The 22,500-nt window shown below is 45.6% G+C and overlaps 1 protein-coding gene across 1 annotated transcript in view; it reads right to left on the reverse strand.

Annotated features, from left to right (window-relative positions):
• LOC311231699 (voltage-dependent P/Q-type calcium channel subunit alpha-1A-like) overlaps window positions 1–22,500 on the reverse strand; it is a 188,165-nt gene that overhangs the window by 130,392 nt on the left and 35,273 nt on the right. The window contains 4 exon segments of the mRNA XM_084318327.1: window positions 2,186–2,292; window positions 6,469–6,536; window positions 6,941–7,061; window positions 7,791–7,863. Coding sequence (XP_084174453.1) covers window positions 2,186–2,292; window positions 6,469–6,536; window positions 6,941–7,061; window positions 7,791–7,863 — 369 coding nt within the window.

The following is a 22,500-nucleotide window of genomic DNA, read 5'->3' on the forward strand; positions in this document are numbered from 1 at the left end:
AAAAGGACATCCAACGGAATACAACCACCATAAAGACTGTCAATCGCACAAAATAATTCCTTCTGTACTGTACTGATTACTTCTGATTTCAACGACTACCGCCCTGTAGCTCTCACCTCCGTAGCCATGAAGTGCTTTGAGAAGCTAGTGAAGGGCTACATCTGTTCCTCCCTCCCCATCAACCTGGACCCCCTGCAATTTGCATACCGCCCCAACAGGTCCACGGAGGACGCCATATCCCATGTGCTGCACACAGCAGCATCACACCTGGACAAGAGGCAGGGGAACTATGTGAGAATGCTATTCATCGACTACAGCTCAGCATTCAATACCATAGTCCCCTCCAAACTCATAGCCAAGCTCAGGGACCTGGGCTTGAACTATGACCTCTGTCAGTGGGTCTTGGACTTCCTGACGGGTAGACCCCAGGTGGTGAGAGCAGGTAACTGCACCTCCTCATCCATCACCCTCAACATAGGGGGCCCCCAGGGCTGTGTTCTGAGTCCCCTCCTCTACTCCCTGTACACACATGACTGTGTGGCTCAGCGGAACAGCAACACAATCATCAAATTTGTTGATGACACAGTAGTGGTGGGCCTGATCTCTGCAAACGACGAGAGGGCCTACCTGGAAGAGGTCAAGGTCCTGGCGGGATGGTGCCAGGAGAACAGCCTCTCCCTGAACGTCAGCAAAACAAAGGAGATGATTGTGGACTTTAGGAGGTCGGGGGTCAGGGACTACAGCCCCCATAGCATCGACGGGGAACCGGTTGAGAGAGTGAACAGTTTCAAGTACCTCGGAGTCCACATATCCGAGGACTTGACATGGACCACACACATTGACAGTGTTGTGAAGAAGGCACGACAACGCCTCTACTTCCTCAGGCGCCTAAGGAAGTTCCAAGTCAGTCAGACGATCCTTAAGAACTTCTACTCATGTACAATAGAGAGCATCCTGACTGGCAATATCACCTCCTGGTTTGGGAATAGCACCGCACAAGACCGTAGCAGACTACAGAGAGTGGCCCGTTCAGCCGAATGCACAATTGGAGGGGGGCTTCCCACTCTCCAGAACATTTACAACAAGCGGTGAAGGGGTAAGGCTAAGAGAACTCCAGCCACCCAAACAACTGCCTCTTTGAACTGCTGCGGTCAGGCAAGCGATACCGGAGTCTCATGGCAAGCACAGAAAGACTCTATCCCCAGGCCATCAGGTTGCTCAACGAACAATAACACTATGCAACAACCATCAAATGCACTCACAACACACACATCCACACACACACACTCACTTTAAACAAACAACACACTGCAGCACCCACTCTCCACACTTTAGAACACCTAAACACACTTTATATTTATTGGTAAAGGATTTGCACTACAACCCATACCTCAGTACACCTTACTGTAAATTGTACCTAAATTGTACCTCATCCCATTTCTGCTTTGCACTATATAGTATATTGTATATTAGTATATTGCATAGTATATTGATCTGCATTGAACATTGTACATATGTATATACTGAACACTGTGTCTACGTACGTGACTTCTATTTTTTACTTCTATTTTTACATGCTATACTATTTTATTTCATACTTATCTTTTGTCTAGCACAGTCTCTGGAGCATAACATAAAGAAGCATTTTGTATAAAAGTATTCTGTACTTCTGTATGACAACTATTAAAGAAACTTGAAACTTGAGAGAGGGGGAGAGAGAGAGAGATAAAGAGAGAGAGAGAGAGAGAGAGAGAAAGAGGGGGGTGTGAGTGTGCGTGTGTGTGTGCATGTGTGTGTGTGTGTGTGTGTCTTTTAATTTTTCTGTTTTTTAAGTTTTCTTATTATATATTTTTTTCTCTATTTTGCATGTGAAGGTGTGTTACATCTAACTACTAACTACCGTACTACTGTTATTGTAACTATGTACCATATGTTCTGGCACTTGAGCTGCAGTATGTTTTGTAAATTTGTAGCCTATAGGCTAATTGATTTGAACCTTGACCTGGTTCAACCTTGACCCCTAATATGTATGTATATATACCCCACCCCTTTTCACATGTTGGTGACACTTGAAAAAGGCCACAGGCCGAAACGTTGTTTTTTCCACAACCTTACATATCTATTTGAGTCAAGCACCCGTAACTATACTTTGGATGTGCGTGAGTCTTTTCAAGAGTGTACTCACGCTGCAATAGAAAGGTTTGCAGCAGACAGTGGGCTGACCTCGGCCACCTCCTTGGCCTTCTGCATCGCCGTCTTCTGATTGGCTGCCTCCTCCTGCTGCTCTTCATCCTATCGAAGCACACATAGAGGAGTGAGTTCTGTTGGGTTCTGACCGATATAATACTACTGGTCGGGAGAGGATGTTGGGTCAAGATATTCACAGGTCAGAGACTAGGGGGTACATTTAAATCTAAAATGAAAAAGTATGATCTAGATCAGACCTGGGCAATTACGGCCCTCCAACACAGTTCAGGTTTCTCATGTGGCTCCTTGTAAAATGTAATTGCCCACTCCTGATCTAGATGTTTTGAAATGAGGACAGTGTAGACTGGACCACACACACAATGCTGTGGAATGACATTGTACTACATGATACTATAGGGTAAGTCAGGATACCATTATGGCACTACAGGGTATTACATACTACTAAAATGTACTACAGTGTACTAGAGGGTACAGGATACTACATGGTACTATAGTATTACAGGGTACTACATAGTAGCCTACTACATGGCAATACAGGGTACTACATACTATAGGGTAAGTCAGGCTACTACAATGGTACTACAGGGTATTACAGTGTTTTATACAATGGAATGCAAATTTCTTGATTCTGATTGGCTGAAACACTTGTTTCAGACGTTATTTCTCATAACGTGATCCCAGAACCCGCCCACAACCGAATTACTTTGTTTCCGAATCACTCCGCCGTTCATTCTTTTACTGAATGAAACCCAGATGGCGGACAATAATCTTTATGAATGGATGTATTGATTCAGTCATAACGACTCATTCAAAATAAATAAATTCACCTGGAATATGTTAGTTGTTTACACAATGGTGGATTATGTAATTGGTTTGTCATGACTCATTGTAAAACAAAATATAAATCGCAGGGGGGGGAGTGGCCACTGGCAGTTGCAGAATCCGACTCCTCTCGGGTGAACGAGCAGACACTCTATCAGCCTACCCAGCATGTAATAGAACTCAACTCGTTATTATTGGCGCATAGATTGCAGAAATACGGGAACGTTTTGATTATATTTAAAAGGCTTTGACATTGTAAAACGAAATAAGTGGAGTTTCGAAGCTGTAAGCAGAATACAAGTCATAGGAACACCCACAATATAGTGTTCTTCCCCCTTCCTACTGTATAAGAAAGAATTAAAAACGCATTGCAAGGAGAACAGAGGTTATTTGTTTCGCGTGATTTAAAAAGCGCTGTATTAAAATAACCAATATAAGGATCCACGCGAGCTTTCTACTGTGGGTACATCTTGGCGTCCCACAACTATTCCCCAATCACTTCTATCACCGAAAATGCTTAGAAAAGGAAAGCCGACGGTTGTTATTTCGTATTATAATACACTCCACGTGACCCCAGAAACTAAATAAACCTGTAAATAAACCATAATCACCCTACAAAAACAGTACTGTATTTGTAAATCTGGTATGTCATAAATGTATAGATGTAGCAGTACTGTCTATCTGTATGCCATGTACGGTATGTCATATATGTTATGATGAATTGAAAATGGGGGACCCTGATGTAAACAAGACAAAAGCCTTTCTCTGGTCTGCAACCCTTAACAATTGTGTGTTATATAATCATTCAAATAACAACCGCTAACTTCACTGTTAGATGGCATGCTTTGAAGCAACTTATGTATAGATGTAGCACTGTTTATCTGTAATAAAATGTTCAATCAATCAATCAATCAATCATTCCAATAACAACCGCTAACTTCACTGTTAGATGGCATGCTTTGAAGCAACCTATGTATAGATGTAGCACTGTCTATCTGAAATACAATTTGCAATCAATCAATCAATCATTCCAATAACAACCGCTAACTTCACTGTTAGATGGCATGCTTTGAAGCAACCTATGTATAGATGTAGCACTGTCTATCTGTAATACAATTTTCAATCAATCAATCAATCAATCCAATAACAACCGCTAACTTCACTGTTAGATGGCATGCTTTGAAACACCGTACCTCCCAGCTGCTTCTAGACACAGAGGCAACTTCTTTTTTTATTTTTTTGGACCTACTTTTTCTGCAGATGGTTTTGTGAATAAATCTCCATTATGCTTCAATTAATGTGTATTTATTGTATAGCAATAAGGTTGGATGAATTCGGCAATTGTATAAAATACATTACACCACTTGTAGTCGTGTGTTATAAGAATTAGACCATGCCTAGGGGGGTCTAACGACCCTCGGCTGCGCCTCGGGCCTAACAACCACCCCTAGGCATGCTCTAATTCTTATAACACACTCCTGCCCGTGATGTAATGCTTAATTATAGGCTGGAGAACAGCGGACAAAGCAGTATAAGTGGGACTGTGGTGTTAACACAAGTCAAGGGTTCATTCTTCTTTAAGGGACTTACAAGATGGGTGTTTAACCTCTTAAGCCCTAGCCATATTTTCAGAATATTCGCCTAAAAATACATACCTACATACAAGTAAATGGAAGATTGCTCCACTTCTACAAGGTCCATTTGCATGTTCTTGGTATCTAGGGACATCTATGGATCTCAGGGAATGTATTGTGTCTGTTACTAGGCTTGAGTAAATTGTAATGAACCAAAGGAGAATATACATTTTCTTTTTTTTTCTCTTTTCTTTTTCATCTTTGACCAGACATGAGAAATTGCCACTGTGCTCATTCAGCACATTCTTGAGATCACGTGTACAAAAAAGCAAATGAATAAAGGGCAGATGATAAACAGGAGATTTTGTAGAGACAGTGCTGAATTCTCTTCTCTCAAAAGACTACACTCAAGTTAGGTTGCGCCAAATCCTTGTGCCAATAAACGCCTTTTCTATAAACTCATATTTCACTAATAACACTTCAAATCATTGGTAAACAAACGTAGTGCTGAAAATATACACTTTGACTGCTGTTTTGACAGGGTTTACTCTTGGCTACATTTGAAAAAAAATGCTTAAGTTAGTAGCTAGGCTACTAACTAGAACCAAGAGGAGAGACCACATCAGTCCAGTATTAGCTAACCTACACTGGCTTCCGGTAACATTTAGAATTGATTTCAAGGTCCTCCTCCTTATATACAAAGCACTAAATGCAACAGGACCAAGCTACATTGCAAATTCTCTAGTCAACTATGTGCCTCCTAGAACATTGCGATCATCTACTACTGGTCTATTGAAGGTTCCAAGCCACAGTCTAAAGAAAATCGGGAATGCAGCCTTTGCAAACTATGCACCAAAGTTATGGAACACAGTACCTATGGACATTAGGGAAGCTAATTTTAGCTTATTAAAAAAATAAGCTAAAAACGTACCTCTTCACCATAGCCTTCTAATAGCACTATTTTACTCTGTCCATTCTATTGCATAATTTTACTATCTATTCTATTCTACTATTTTATTGCACTGTATTATTTTACTCTGTCTATTGCTTTTTATTACAGGTTCAAAACTGTCAGGTATTAAACTGTGTGGGTATCAAACAAGAGAGTGTCAGGCTTTAAAACTGTGTAGGACCCAGGCCTAGAACTGCACCATGAGAGAGGGAACTGCGCCCTGAGAGGGAGGTTTGCCCTGAGTGGGAGGTTCAAAGGGTCAAAAAGGAGGGAAGGGTATAAAACAGTAGGGAAGACTGTCAAGTTTTAAACTGTGGATACCAAACAGAGAAGGTAAAGACGACTTTTAACTGTTGAACAGTAATCCAGAACTATTGTATTGCACTGTAAAACATTTTTTTTAATTTTTTTAATCTATTCTATTCTACTATTTTATTGCACTGCACTATTGCACTATTTTACTCTGTCTATTTTATCTTACTCTTTTTATTATTGTCTATTTAAAACTGAATCAAACCATAAACAAGGTGGCCTGTTGGGATGTTAGATCCTAATGTGAAAAACTGTGATACTATATGTCTGCACTTTATGTGCTCATTTTATGCCTTTTTCTGTTGTGAAGCACTTTGAGCTGCAGTTTCTGTATGAAAGGTGCTATACAAATTAAGTGTATTATTATTAGTATTAAGAGGTTAAACACCAGGATGAACCACGGTGGGGGTTAGGGTTAGGTGTTTAAACGGCAGGATGACCCATGGTGGGGGTTAGGGTTAGGTGTTTAAACACCAGGATGGCCCAGGTGGGGGTTAGGGTTAGGTGTTTAAACGGCAGGATGGCCCAAGTGGGGGTTAGGGTTAGGGTTAGGTGTTTAAACGGCAGGATGGCCCAGGTGGGGGTTAGGGTTAGGTGTACCTTGGTGAGCTCCTGAGCGTTGGCCAGATTGTCCACAGCGATTGCCAAGAATACATTTAGCAGCGTGTCTGTAGTCACAGGGGTTAAGGACAAAAGCTGGACAGCAGGACAACTGGTAACCAAGAAGATGTCCATTCCTTGGTAACACTGGCAGTGTGGAAGGAAGAGACAGACAGACAGACAGACAGACAGACAGACAGACAGACAGACAGACAGACAGACAGACAGACAGACAGACAGACAGACAGACAGACAGACAGACAGACAGACAGACAGACAGACAGACAGACAGACAGACAGACAGACAGACAGACAGACAGACAGACAGACAGACAGACAGACAGACAGACAGACAGATAGATAGATAGATAGATAGATAGATAGATAGATAGATAGATAGATAGATAGATAGATAGATAGATAGATAGATAGATAGATAGATAGATAGATAGATAGAGTAGGAATAGGATACAGTTGCCGAAGAGTGTAAGAACGATGAAGAAGATGGAGAAGATCATTCCTTTGTCTTTCACGCCTCCCTGTGACTCGATGCCATCATACATCACCATGTTCCAGTCCTCTCCTGTTAGGACCTACACAGAGAGAGACAGTAGGATTATGATATCTGATCACTGAGTGTGTCTGACTCCCACCTAAACAGACAGACTCCAAAACTGTCTTATTTACATCTTGTGTAGTTGCCACATGTAGAAATAACATTGCAGTTGTCCAAGCAGATACATGGTTGAAGTTATTTTCTTGACAAACGACTGCTGCGCGCAGCATCTCAAAAGCTCTGTCGTAACTTGCGTCAACAAAACCAATATGACTACGAAAGAACGACTGATGCTAATGCTGAGGATGCTGATTAACCTCATCCAGGCCGACTTTGTAACAGAGAATAAGAGTAGCTGCTTCTGAACTCCTCAGGCTACATAAAGAGAGAATAAGAGTAGCTGCTTCTAAATTTCCCAGGCTACATATAGAGAGAATAAGAGTAGCTGCTTCTGAATTCCCCACGCTACATATTACATTGTATGTAATTTTCAGTATGTGATCTGTTAGTAGCAAATACTGTATTCGACAGAGATTTGTATGAATACTAACCATCATCAAGTGGATTATTGCTAATTCATCATACTGTACTTACTCTGAAATCAAATCCGGGGACATTATTGGTTTTGTGCCAGATAAGTGAAATCCTAACGCTAACGAGTGGAAACAAGGGGATGAAGTGACCTTTTTCGGGAAAACCATTTCTGACTTTCCCAGTGGTTTAATTAAGAAATGCAGATTTCACAACATCTGAACTGAGCTCTCACCTGGAATACTGTCATTATGGCTGCAGCAAAGGTGTCAAAATTAGTGGGTGGAGTGCCAATATCAAAGTTGAATCTGCCAGAGAAAGAGAGTAGATATGCACATCAGAACCCATAGAAAAATAAACAATAATAAACCTAGGGTTGCCACCCGTCCCGTAAAATACGGAATCGTCCCGTAATTGGAAACTAAAAGACGCGTTCCGTATTGAACTGATACGGGACGCACTTTGTCCCGTATTTTAAAGTCGGGAATGTGAGAGCTCCGCTGTCCGCAAGTCAGTCAGTGTTGCCAGTATTGTGAGAGAAATTAGCCAACCGACCTACAAAAACAAGCCAAAAACAAGCAAAACTTTATCCAAAAGTTGCGGAAAATAAACAGACTTGGCAACTCTGGTATGATGGCTGTGCGCTCAGCAGCTCACAACCAATGAGAATTAGCGCTTTTCCGTTGCTAAAAGATACGTTCTGTGCCGTTGTGCCAATCCTCTGTATGTGCGCTGCCTGTCATAGTTGCTGTAGCAGACACTCCACCGCGTCCTAAAAAGACAAAACGCCTCCAGAAGTACAGACCTGAGTGGGAAGAGGCAAACCCCTGGCTTGATAGTGTCAGTGGAGATGTTTATAAAGCAAACTGCAAAGTATGTAGGTGTTTTCTGTGGCACATGGTGGACTGACTGACATCAGACAGCATGCCTCAAGAGAACAACATTCCCGAAATATAAGAACGCAAAGGACCCAAGGACAGGTTTCACAGTTCTTCATGACTGAAACATCTCCTGAGATTGATTCGGTATGGGATATTACATCTTATTTATCTGGTTGTGTTTTTAACTAGATGTCAGTATTTCTATTTACCTGCCCTGGCAGCGTGTAGTCTTTTACCAACAAACTTGCATTTTTCCGCGATCTGATTGGCCACTGACGTTTCTGGTCATGTGACATCTGCGCCAATCGCGTGACGCCTGTTTCTATCACTTGTTAAGCTTAGGCACTCTTTCGAAGTTGGTTAAGGTTAGAGTTTGTCTTAGAGCAGGGCGATAGAACACCAGCCCTGATTCCAAACTCTAACCTTAACCAACTTCGAAAGAGTCGCCTAAGCTTAACCAGTGATAGAACTAGGCGTTAGGTAGTTCTATATCATACTGGCTCCGCTCAGCGTCATCTGCACTAACCTCACTTCGTGCACAGCACTGAATAAAAATCCACAATGTACCTTTACATACCAGCATCTGTCTGGCCACACCCCTATCCGCTACCTTCATAAGCAGGTGTGTGGTCACCTACTCGCCTCCTTCTTCACTTTCACCACAAGGAAGTGCCTGTTGTATACCCCACTTGACGAGGTTGTTAGCTGAAGAAAGTTGAGTTACATGTTTAAATTTTTTCTTGCTTTTTTCTTTCTCTCATACATTTTTAAAGAAAAAAGCTAAGTCATAATGTTTACCTCGGAGGGTCGCGCTAGCAACGTCACCCTTCACCAGCGGTTCTCCATTGCCTCCTCTGTCGTGCGTCTTGGAGCGAGGTTGAGGCCTCTTTCGTGGTCGGCAGCCACGCCCGGTAGGCGTCCGATAGATAGTTTGCCTCTCCAAGGAGCTGGTGCACCAGCGCCATCTCCTGTGCGATGGCCTGGTTCCGGCTCTGGTTCCTTTGCCTCCGGAGAGTCGTCCGCTGTTGGGCTTTTTGCGTCGGCTCGCTCCCGTCGCAAGATGGTGGCTTGTAGACGCGAACAGCCTGGTTTTGGTGAGTTGCTGGAGCCGGATGAGGATGCGTCTGATTCTCCATGGCCAATGGAAACAGAGGACTACATGGTAGAAGTGGACGGGTTCTTGTTCGACGCCCCGATGGAGACATGTCCGCCGCCCGTCCAGGTAACACTGGAGGGGGGTGAGAGGTCTCCTTGGGGTTCCTCGTACGCAGATGTTGGGTTAGAACCTCCGACTCGGCGGCGGGATGCCCTGCTATCAGCCACATCAGAATGTGGCTCTGTAACCAGTAGTCTGCTGCATGTGAGGGACGCAAGCTCGGTGGGGGAAAGTATGCAGGGGGAACTGCGTGCTTTGTTCCCCGAGCTCATGGCGGCGGCGGCAGTCGCAAACGGCGTGCCGCTGCCCCAGCCACTGCCTGTTCCTGTTCCTGATGATCTCATAGGTCATCTATGGCAACGTCGTCCTGTGAGAGGGATGGGCGTTGTCTGTCCATTTTTCCCCTCAATGGAGGCCTACGTCCGTCAGGGACAGGTGGTCTCCCACATCATGGGCCTCACCCCCGCCTACGTGCAAGTCACGAGGGTTGCTTACCAACTGTCCGTCTGCAACACTACTATCACCGACATCTAAGAAGGGAGATCCCCCCTTGAACGGCCCTTCTAAGGTTTCTCTCCTCCACATTGCCTGTGGAGCTTTTTTGTCCCTATTGTTAGGTTTTAGTGAGTTTTTCCTTACCTTCGCGTGGGGTATGTCTGGGAGTGCTTGCATTCTTTCATTTATTTGCATTCATCTAAAAAAATGTTGGACCCTATGGTGTTCTTGTTCTGTTCTTGACTTATTGTTATGTTGTCTTCTTGACTTGTTTAAAGAAGACCTGTACGGCCCATGGGGACATTAACGTGTGTTGTCGGGCCCTATAAATAAATTTGATTTGATTTGATTTGGTGGGTTTGGTAGAAAGCATGAAGGAGGGGGTGCCTCAGCTTGATAGGCCGATGGCAGCTCTCCTTTGTCCTGAGGTGGTGTGGGAGCCGTTACGGAAGCCGGTTCCCCAAGGGAAATCGGCGAGGCGGTTGGCTTTCTGGAGTGACCAGTCATTTATCTCCGCGACTCAATCTCTGGCTGCCACTTCTAACATCGCGCAGCTGGCGAGATTCATGTCCGGGATACTGACGGGCGGTATGGAGCTGACTGATTTGCAACATGATCAGCTCGCTCCCAGTCGGCAGGAGCCATCCTGCATCTGATCCAGCCGCAGGCCATCGCCGCTGGGAAAGTACGCGCCCTGGCCACTCTAGTCCAGCGCCACCTTTGGCTGGAGCAGGCGCGTGTGCCGGAGAAGAAGAGGACTCCACTTCTGACGGCACCCCTCTCCGATGCTGGACTTTTCGGGTCGACACTGCAGTTTTGATTTGATTTGATTTTATTAGGGATCCCCATTAGCTGGTGCGATAGCAACCAGCTAGTCTTCCTGGGGTCCACACACAAAAAAACACACAAAAACAATCACTATTGCAAAAAACAAAATTATTAAAAGTCAGTACACACAATGCATAATGAACCTACTGTAACAATTAATATAGCTAAAATTACATTAGTGTAAAACAAAAACAAAAAATTACTTTACAGTGTTAAAAACAATTTAAAAACAATTTAAGATTATTTTTATGATGACCTCAACCTGCAGGGAGATGCAGGAGGAGCGTTCCGTGCTCCAGCCTCATTTCCCCCCGCCCGATGTCGCCGGTTGAGTCAGACGGCTGGCTCGTCGTCGGGGTTCCGCCGCCGTAGCCGCCGCTGCTACCACCGCCACTGCTGGACCTTCGGCAAAGAAGGCTAGGAGGAGAGAGCGCGCCTCCGCCACTGCAGCCGGCCCATCTACGCCCGGAGGTGACGGTAGGGATCGTCGTGACCAGCCTCCTATCCTTTACCGTCCCTCCGGGGCTCCCCGGGGTGGCAAGTCCCGAGCGGCTCGTGGCAGGCGTCGCTGAAAGTAATGACTTTTTCCCTCTGTGGTCCCCCCCTGTTCCCTTCCCGGCCCAAATATGATTTTGTTTATGAGAAATAAAGAGTCCCTCCTGAAAGGGACTGAAAAACTGTGTGTTTATTCACTAAACATATGATGGGGATACGACGTGTGAACCTTTCGCTAGTGTGGGTTTGATAGGAGGGCTAGACTTTAAGTCTTGTTGGTCGCTACATTCATGTTAGAACTTAAGCAAGGCCTGCAGCTTACACTCGGTTGAAAAAGGTTTTTTCTGCCTCGACCTGAAGGTTAGGTCTTCACATTGAATGCACAGACTGGAGGGTATTCCGTGATAACACAGCCAATATTAACGAATACACTGTGCTTGACTTTGTCTGTACTCTGGTAGAAGAAACAATCCCCTCTACCACAATTAGAATCTACCCAAATCAAAAGCCCTGGGTAGATAAATCCGTCCGTGAGGCTCTGAAAGTGCGCACATCAGCATACAACACGGGGCTGGTGACAGGCAACATGGAAGAACACAAGACGGCAAGATACAACGTCAGGAGAGCAGTAATAGAGGCAAAACGGCGTTACAGGGATAAAGTTGAACTTCAGTTTGAACAGGCTGACTCTAGAGGCATGTGGCAGGGCCTCAGAACAATTACAAAGGCACCCCCCACAAACTGAACAGTGACATCTCCTTAGCAAATGATCTCAATTCCTTCTATGCGAGGTTTGAGGCTGTGAATAACAACACCAGCCTACAAACCACGGCAATGGGGGGGGGGGGTCTGCTGATGGAGACTCAGTGTTCAGGGTAACAGAGCATGAGGTGAGACGGATCTTTAAAAAAGTGAATATCAGGAAGGCAGCAGGACCGGACGGCATCCCCGGCTGCGTCCTAAAAGTCTGTGCCGACCAACTGGCCCCGGTATTCACTGACATCTTCAACCTGTCCTTGGAACAGGCTGTCATCCCCACCTGTCTGAAGAAGTCCACCATCATCCCTGTACCCAAAAAATCTACGCCCGCTTGCCTCAACGACTACCGCCCTGTAGCCCTCACCTCCATAGCCATGAAGTGCTTTGAGAAGCTAGTGAAGGGCTACATCTGTTCCTCCCTCCCCATCAACCTGGACCCCCTGCAATTTGCATATCGCCCCAACAGGTCCACGGAGGACGCCATAGCCCATGTGCTGCACACAGCAGCATCACACCTGGACAAGAGGCAGGGGAACTATGTGAGAATGCTGTTCATCGACTACAGCTCAGCATTCAATACCATAGTCCCATCCAAACTCATAGCCAAGCTCAGGGACCTGGGCTTGAACTATGACCTCTGCCAGTGGGTCCTGGACTTCCTGACGGGCAGACCCCAGGTGGTAAGAGCAGGCAACTGCACCTCCTCATCCATCACGCTCAACATAGGGGCCCCCCAGGGCTGTGTTCTGAGCCCCCTCCTCTACTCCCTGTACACACATGACTGCGTGGCACAGCGGAACAACAACACAATCATCAAATTTGCTGATGACACAGTAGTGGTGGGCCTGATCTCTGCCAACGACGAGAGGGCCTACCTGGAAGAGGTAGAGAATCTGTCACAGTGGTGTCAGGAGAACTGCCTCTCCCTGAACGTCAGCAAAACAAAAGAGATGATTGTGGACTTCAGGAGGTCGGGGGTCAAGGACTACAGCCCCCTCAGCATCGACGGGGCACCGGTTGAGAGAGTGAACAGTTTCAAGTACCTCGGAGCCCACATATCCGAGGACTTGACATGGACCACACACATTGACAGTGTTATGAAGAAGGCACGACAACGCCTCTACTTCCTCAGGCGCCTAAGGAAGTTCCAAGTCAGTCAGAAGATCCTTAGGAACTTCTACTCATGTACAATAGAGAGCATCCTGACTGGCAACATCACCTCCTGGTTTGGGAATAGCACTGCACAAGACCGTAGCAGACTACAAAGAGTGACACGTTCAGCCGAACGCACAATTGGAGGGGGGCTTCCACCCTCCAGAACATTTACAACAAGCGGTGCAGGGGGAAGGCTAAGAGAATTATTAAGGACTCGAGCCACCCGAACAACTGCCTCTTTGAACTGCTGCGGTCAGGCAAGCGATACCGGAGTCTTAAGGCGAGCACAGAAAGACTCAGAAGAAGCTTCTATCCCCAGGCCATCAGGCTGCTAAACGAACAATAAACACTATGCAACAACCATCAAATGCACACAGCACACACACCCACACGCACACACTCACTTAAACCACACAAACACACTTTATATTTATTGATAAAGGATTTGCACTACAACTCGTACACCCACTGTAAATTGCACCTAAATTGCACCTCATCCCATTTCTGCCTTGCACTATATAGTATTGTATTAGTACACTGCACAGTATTGTATATTATATGGTAACTCAGTTACGTCTATTCTGCATCGAACATTGTACATATGTCTATACTGAACACTGTGACCTAATTTTTTTTTTACTTCTAATTTACATGCTATACTATGTTATTTTATTTCATACTTATCTTGTCTTGCACAGTCTCTGGAGCGTAACAGTAAGAAGCATTTTGTATAAAAGTATTCTGTACTTCTGTATGACAACTATTAAAGAAACTTGAACTTGAAACTTGAACATAAAGGTATAGACAGGGTCAATTTTCAGAAAATCATAACCCTGAAGGCATTTCGTGTTTATTTTTGGTACACAACATTTCTAGGGGTATTAAGGGGTGCTGAATCCAAATCTGCTGTATACCAAGCTCCAAAATGTAAAATAAGGCCTAAAAATTGAGAAATCCAACATGGCCGCCAACGCCAGGCTGAAATCTATTTAAGTGCATATCTTTTTTACTAAACAAGGTAGAAACATGAATGAAATGTGTTTTTATATGTTTGCATACATGAGGAATTTAAAATCATATCCTAATTTTAGATCAGTTGAGAAAATGTTGCTTGAAACTCATATTTATAGCAGAAACGGTGGTCGTTATTGATGCATAACTCATCAACCAAATAAGAAAGAAAAGCAGGATGATCCCAGGCCATGGATTTATTCATCAAACTCTTTTCTCTTGAATTTTTTTAATCAACATGCCATTTATGCAAATTAGATAGTTCTTAATATGCGTACAGTAGCTTAGGTACAGTCATTTATTGTCAGTCATCAATCGTATTCAGGCAGGTGTCGCAGGTGTCTTGCAGTTGCATGATTCATCCAATGCTGAATAGAATAGAATAGATTATAATATAATCAAATAAAAAGATTATTTTACCATATCAATATAAGTGAATGTTCAAGTTTCTTTATTAGTTGTCATACAGAATACAGAATGTTGCTCCTGAGAGTGTGCTAGATAATAGTTAACAAGATAGTATAAAATAAGTATAAGTATAAAATAGAAAGTCAAGAAGTCAAGTACGTAAACAAGTGTAAACAACAAAATTGTTCAGTGTATCTATATATACAGTATGTACAGCTGGTACAAAAATGGTGAGGTATAGCTTAGCTTGTGGTGCCACCTTGTAGTGGTGAGGTGCAATAAGGAATGAGAATGATGTGCAATTTCCTTACAAATAATATAAATATAAAGTGTAAAGTGTGTCTAAAGTGGTAAAGTGGGTGCTACAGTGTGTTGTTTATTTAAGTGAGTGTATGTGCGCTGTGGGTGTGTTGATGGTTTGCTTATTGTTCATTGTTCATTCATTGAGCATCCTGATGGCCTGGGGATAGAAGCTCCTTCTGAGTCTCTCTGTGCTTGCTATGAGACTCCGGTATCGCTTGCCTGACCGCAGCAGTTCAAAGAGGCAGTTGTTTGAGTGGCTGGAGTCTTTGATTATTCTCTTAGCCTTGCCCATGCACCGCTTGTTGTAAATGTCTTGGAGAGTGGGAAGCCCACCTTCAATTGTGCGTTCGGCTGAACGGGCCACTCTCTGTAGTCTTCTGCGGTCTTGTGCAGTGCTATTCCCAAACCAGGAGGTGATATTGCCAGTCAGGATGCTCTCTATTGTGCATGAGTAGAAGTTCTTGAGGATCTTCTGACTCACGTTGAACTTCCTTAAGCGCTAAGGAAGTAGAGGCATTGTCGTGCCTTCTTGATAACACTGTCAATGTGTGTGGTCCATGTCAAGTCCTCGGATATGTGGACTCCGAGGTACTTAAAACTGTTCACTCTCTCAACCGGTGCCCTGTCGATGCTGAGGGGGCTGTAGTCCCTGACCCCGACCTCCTGAAGTCCACAATCATCTCCTTTGTTTTGCTGACGTTCAGGGAGAGGCTGTTCTCTTGACACCATCCCGCTAGGACCTTGACCTCTTCCAGGTAGGCCCTCTCGTCGTTGGCATAGATCTGGCCCACCACTACTGTGTCGTCAGCCAATTTGATGATTGTGTTGTTGTTCCGCTGTGCCACACAGTCATGTGTTTACAGGGAGTGGAGGAGGGGACACAGCCCTGGGGGGCCCCTATGTTGAGAGTGATGGATGAGGAGGTACAGTTGCCTGCTCTCACCACCTGGGGTCTGCCCGTCAGGAAGTCCAAGACCCACTGGCAGAGTTCATAGTTCAAGCCCAGATCCCTGAGCTTGGCTATGAGTTTGGAGGGGACTATGGTATTGAATGCTGAGCTGTAGTCGATGAATAGCATTCTCACATAGTTCCCCTGCCTCTTGTCCAGGTGTGATGCTGCTGTGTGCAGCACATGGGCTATGGGGTCCTCCGTGGACCTGTTGGGGCGGTATGCAAATTGCAGGGGGTCCAGGTTGATGGGGAGGGAGGAACAGATGTAGCCCTTCACTAGCTTCTCAAAGCCTTCAGATGGTGCAGAACGCTGCTGCACGTCTTTTAACTGGCACCCGTAAATATGACCACATCTCACCGATTTTATCCTCACTCCACTGGCTCCCTGTGCACTTTAGGATTCATTTTAAAATTATTTTATTTGCTTTTAAAGCTCTTCATGACCTTGCCCCACCCTACCTCTCTGAGCTGTTGCAGGTCTATACACCTTCTCGCTCTCTCAGATCAGCTGACCAGCTGCTCCTAGTAGTGCCTACAACTAGGCGTAAGCTCAGGGGGGACCGTGCTTTCTCCGTTGTCGCCCCCAAAATGTGGAATGAGCTGCCACTGCAGATTAGGCAGGCCTCATCACTGCCCCGTTTCAAAGGCCTCCTTAAGACCCACCTTTTCTCTCTGGCTTTCGACACCATGTAGCTTGTTGATTTTATGATCTTATTGTCTTACTGTGTTGTTGTTTTATCGTTCTGTTACTGTGTCCTTTGCTTTTAAATATATATTTTTTTAAGTACTCTGATTTATTTAGATTTGTATTGCTGCCTATGTTTACCTATTTTGTTTTCTTCTCGTTTTTTTTATCTATTTTTAGTGCTGCTTATAGTTTTTAATATGCTCCCTCTGTACAGCACTTTGTGCCCCTGTGGCTGTTAAAGCGCTTTATAAATAAAGTTGGATTGGATTGGATTGGAAAGCACTTCATGGCTATGGAGGTGAGAGCTACAGGGCGGTAGTCGTTGAGGCAAGCAGGCTTGGATTTTTTGGGTACAGGGATAATGGTGGTGGACTTCTTCAGACAGGTGGGGAAGACAGCCTGTTCTAAGAACAGGTTAAATATGTCAGTGAATACCGGGGCCAGTTGGTCGGCACAGACTTTTAGGACGCGGCCGGGGATACCATCCGGCCCTGCTGCCTTCCTGATATTCACTTTCTTAAATGTCCTCCTCACCTCATGTTCTGTTATCCTGAACACTGAGTCTCCATCAGCAGTGCCCCCCCCCCTCCATTGCAGTGGTTTGTAGGCTGGTGCTGTTATTCCCAGCCTCAAACCTCGCATAGAAGGTATTGAGATCATATGCCAGTTGGATGTCACTGTTCAGTTTGAGGGAGGTGCCTTTGTAATCTGTCATCATTCTGAGGCCCTGCCACATAGCTCTAGAGTCAGCCTGTTCATATTGAAGTTTAACACGATTTCACGACGTACTGGTCTGTGGCGCTGTTTGCGTTTCACCCTTGCTCCTGTTTTGATGGATTGGTCATGGTATCTGTCAAAGACGACATCTACCGTCTGGTAGTTTGCTCCCATCTTCAACACGGTGTCAGTGAACTTGTTGGCATAGTCACCAAATGTTGTAGTGTCAGGTGGCTTTCCGAGTGCCATTACCAGAGCTTGGCCATCAATGACCAGGCAGCTGGGTCCCTGAAGGGTAAGATCTGCAGGGGTTTTAACTTCTTTCGTCAGTATATTTGCGAACACAGACTTGTTGGTGGAATGTAGACTCCCGTTAGTTGTGGCCAGAGATGGCGGGATGGGCATGAGCTCATGCTGGAGGATATTGTCAAGGTCTACCTTACGACCTGCTCTGTAATCTGTGATGAGCCTTTGTAGAATCTGCCTGTCCACTTTGATGGTGTTTTGCTTGTTCTTGGAAAGTTTCACAACTTCATACAAAGAGGCAAATGTCTTGGCTTTGTTCTTTCGAATGGGTGATTTCAGGTTCAGGTGCTGGTCACTATCTGGAGGTTCACACAAACGTTTGTCCACAAACATGTTCAGTTGTGCCTGTCCAAGGTGTTCTGCACCAAGTAGGGATTCTTGAATCTCCGGTGTGACTACGTCCTTGTTGATGTATGTAAGAAAACTTACAAAAGCACATTTAATTCAGGTTTGTACCTTGTGTAGTCACACTTAACTCATTAAGCCCCACCATTTACTTTTAGAAAATTCACCTAAAACAGCATGCTTACATTAAAATGCTTATATATCCAGATTTATAAGAGCTACTTGCATAAACTTGGTACCTGAAGAAAGCTAAAACTTGGGGGATTCGAATGTTGGTGTCCAACACTGTACAGTTATTACCAAATTGCTGTAGTATTCCTGCAAACACTGAAGAAATGTCATTTTATGGTTGCACCCCAGCTATATTCATACTTTCTTCCTCCATAGGTGCAGATGTTCTGTGCAAAGTTTCATGTCAGTAGAATAAAAACTGTGGGTTTAGCACCTGTTTTTGTGGAGAGAGGGCCTGGTGCTGGCGGCCATGTTGGATTTCTCAATTTTGAGGCCTTATTTGACATTTTTGAGCTTGGTATACAGCAGATTTAGATTCAGCACCCCTTAATACCCCTAGAAATGTTGTGTACCAAAAATAAACACGAAATGCCTTCAGCACTTTATACAAGCACATTTTCTGAAATTCTGCCTAGTCTAGTAGAGGTTAGTTGTGTGCTCTGTTGCTTAAACAGTGATATTGAGCCGCAACACTATTGTGTTGGTCTGCAGTAATGCTTGTGTGTGAAAAGGTACCGCGGTTCAGGCCGCTCTCTCTCTCTATCAGATTTTCTGTGTCTTGCAACATAGACACGGGTGTCGGGTTCACACATACATAACTTGGCCTTGTTATAAACCCTGTTCACAGACGTGTCTGTGGCTAGCGTGCATTGAATTAGCTTTGCGCTGTTCATTAGCATACTGGCTACTTAAGGTATCATATGGCTATTTGTTGTTGTCGTATGCAAGGGTTGGGCTTGCGAGGGGGTACCGGATAAACCCCTCCTTCCCTCTTCTGATTGGTCGGGGGGTTTCTTGGACTCTCTTTTCATTCGGTCAGGGCCAAGCTGTTAGGCAGCTTGGCACGGGGGGGGGGGGGGGGGGACTCCGCACCTATCACGGGGGGGACTCCGCACCTGACTCCGCACCTATCACGGGCGGTTGAGTCATGGGTTTCCCCCGTCATAGGAAACGTCACTAGGCACGTTTCTATTGGACGACGGCTTCCGTGAGTTTTTTCAGACCCGTATGTAGGGTCTGTCATTGTCAAGTTGTCGGGCAGAGCGTAGGAACTTACTGCTCTACTACGCTCGATATACGTGTGACTTGAGTCTGTTGGTCACATGACTCAATGTTACCGTGACTTTTCAATCTGTGGCTCACGTGGGAAGTCTCTCTGAGGATTCCCGTCTCCTCTCTATGGTGAGGGTGGCGGGATGTAAGAATGTAAACAATTTTTACCCTCGGCCCCCGTCACGTGGGATTCATGTCAGTCGGTGTTTCTTTCTTTTTAATAATAAAAAGAGTGAAGAATATGAAGCACGACAACTCCTTGTCGTTCTCCCAGGCAACTTGGAGGACCAATGTCTGGTGCCTGGTTAGACTATCCATTGATGTGTTTGGGTCTCGACGCGTACATAGTGCTGGCTCGGGGTGTTTTCTGATAAGAATCACGCAGGAGGCTAGTACGCCTTGGTTGCTCGTTATTAAAACAGTGTTTTTATAGGGCAACTGGGATGGGTTTTTTTTCTCTTCCGAGCGCCTGTTACTGGGTCTCGACGGATTCTCGTTCATATCTGGGGGATGTTAACGGAATAGATCAGAACATAGGTAGAGGGGTCTCACGCCCTTGGGGTGGGCCACTGAGCGCGGTACGAATGGGACCGTCTGGGTGGCGCCCTCTTTTCATGTTTTAGATCGACACGCATACCTACCCCCTCTCTTGGAGTGGGGATGTCGGCGTGGTTAGGGCACGGGACTGGTTCTGGTCACGCTGGTCCAGGTCAGTTAACCCGTTGTCCGCCGGGGCGGCAGATCTGCTGTTCTGGTACCCTGAGGGACTTGTGCTTTTTTCGGGGGAAAAAATGCCGGGTCGGCCCGGGTGTCACAGGGTTGGGCGTTATGGAGACCCTTTGTTGGGTACATGTTGTACCTGGCACTATCATGAAGGGGCTGGTTCTTTATTTTCGCTCCTCTCTCACGCATGGCGAAGAGGGGGCTGTTGGGGTGGTCTTTTGGACCTCCTCTGGTGACCCTGTGTGCTTCCCGAGCCGCCGGGCCCGGTCCGAAGTAATGTTTCGTCGACCCGTAGGCCTGGAATAACCCTTTTTGAAAACTGAAACACTTGTACTGCGGTATAGCCAGTGTATACCCGCAGGTGTGTTTTGGAGTTTTTTCTTGAGGGGTTATAGGAACAACCACCGCATGTGGTACCAAGAGGGTGGTTGATTCCCTGGTGTGTTGGAGCAGAGTCAACTCCCGGGTTACCCGGTTGAGTGTGCCCCTGCACGTTCATGACGTCTGCCAATCGTGTCAACCTTCTCTGCCTCGACCCCTCTGAGTGGGGGGTTTTTGGTGGAGGCTTTGTCATGGTGCGCAACAATGCCAGCATACGCCCCTTCCGCCGGGGTGCTGTTTTCAGTTGACCCCTTTGGTGCCTGTCTCGTCCGCAGTGCTCCAGGCTCGGGTCTAACGCCTGCTGCCTGGTTTAAGGGATCGACCCCTCTGGGGTCGTCTACCCGGTGCGCTGCCTGCTTCCGCTGTAGTATAGCCTTTTGAGTGCTTCAAGTTACGGCCATGCTGACTGCCTGTGTTGCAGGGTCAGTGTGCCAGGCGGCGTACTAGTGGGGGGAAGGGCCCGCTCTTGGAGGGGCCCTGTCCGAATACGCTGGCAATGTGGGGGGCGGTGTCACTAAGTGACCGCCTGGTGAGGTCTTGATGCTTTGGCGTCATTGACTTCTCCGGGCCCCCTTTTTCCGGGGGATCCAGTCCCTTCAGTGGGTCTGGGTCTTCCTTCGCGCTCCGCTGCTACGGCCTTGCCACGGGGTTGAGTTTGCTCTTGACCCCGTGATTTTGGGGGCAGTAACAAGGGTTGTTCCTTCCGTTCGTTCCCTGGTGGCATGCGGGTTGTGCGTGTGCGTAGTCGTGGGGTCAAGCCACGGTCTGCTCACCCTGTGCGTTGAGTTGCTCGAGTTTCTCTTTGCACGGTCGGATCCGTCTCCCTCCCCTGTCCTCCAATAGGGAGGGTATACTCCATTAGGGAGGGTCGGGGGGCTCGGTCCTCTCCGGTTTGATGGTTGTGGGGGGCCTCAGCGGGGTACATTTGTCGAGCTTCTGGCTCCCGCTCAGCTCCTGTAGTGCAGATGACGCTGAGCGGAGCCAGTATGATATAGAACGTAAGGTTATGTATATAACCAAGTTCTATGAATACTGCTCAGCGTCAGGACGCCACTGCGGCCCTTGACCTCGCCTTGTGGTGAAAGTTTGGGAAGGAGGCGAGTAGGTGACCACACACCTGCTTATGAAGGTAGCGGATAGGGGTGTGGCCAGACGGATGCTGGTATGTAAAGGTACATTGTGGATTTTTATTCAGTGCTGTGCACGAAGTGAGGTTAGTGCAGATGATGCTGAGCGTCACCAGTATTCATAGAACTTGGTTATATACATAACCTTACGTTTACAGGCTGTTAGAGGCGGAAATAGGCGCAGAAACAGGTGTCACACGATTGGCGCAGATGTCACATGACCAGAAAGGTCAATCAGATCGCGGAAAAATGCAAGTTTGTTGGTAAAAAACTAGATGCGCCCTGGCAGCCAGGAGCCTACATATTGGCTGCTGATGTGGGCATAGTCTAGGCTATTTCAGTTGACTAATATGGTTGATTGTTCATTAATGTTGAGTTTTTAAAGTCTAATAAATAAACATGTATTTATATTAATCAATATAATTAAATAGTGTGCCCATTTAAACTCTTATGTTGTTATGCTCATCTGGAAAACGGAATTCTTCATAATGGATTAACAGTTAATAAATACATAAATAATATAATTCATAAATACATAAATGCAAAAATACTTAAATAAATACTTAAACATAAATAAATAAATAGTGTTCAGACAACAATATACATTTTATCATCCCACTCCTCCCCTCTAGGTTACTGCAGCTGAGGTGACACAGGTATACTACGGTTAAACACAACCTCAGCTACAACAGTGCTGACTGTTTGTTTTCTATGCATTTCAGGAGTTTGGGGGGCTGGCTCCCCAAAATAATTAAATAACATAACCCTAACCCTAACCCTAAAACCGAAATAAAGTAAAAAAAAAAGTTACAAAATCCGCCCATTTTCGCCCAAAAAAAGTTGCAGGCTCGATGACAGGTGTCCCTTAATTCTATTAGTGAAAGGTGGCAACCCTAAGTAAACCTATAGTATTTCGCACACACCAATTACTA

This window comes from Notolepis coatsorum (assembly GCF_963971535.1).
Source record: "Notolepis coatsorum genome assembly, chromosome: 7".
Taxonomy (NCBI): domain Eukaryota; kingdom Metazoa; phylum Chordata; class Actinopteri; order Aulopiformes; family Paralepididae; genus Notolepis; species Notolepis coatsorum.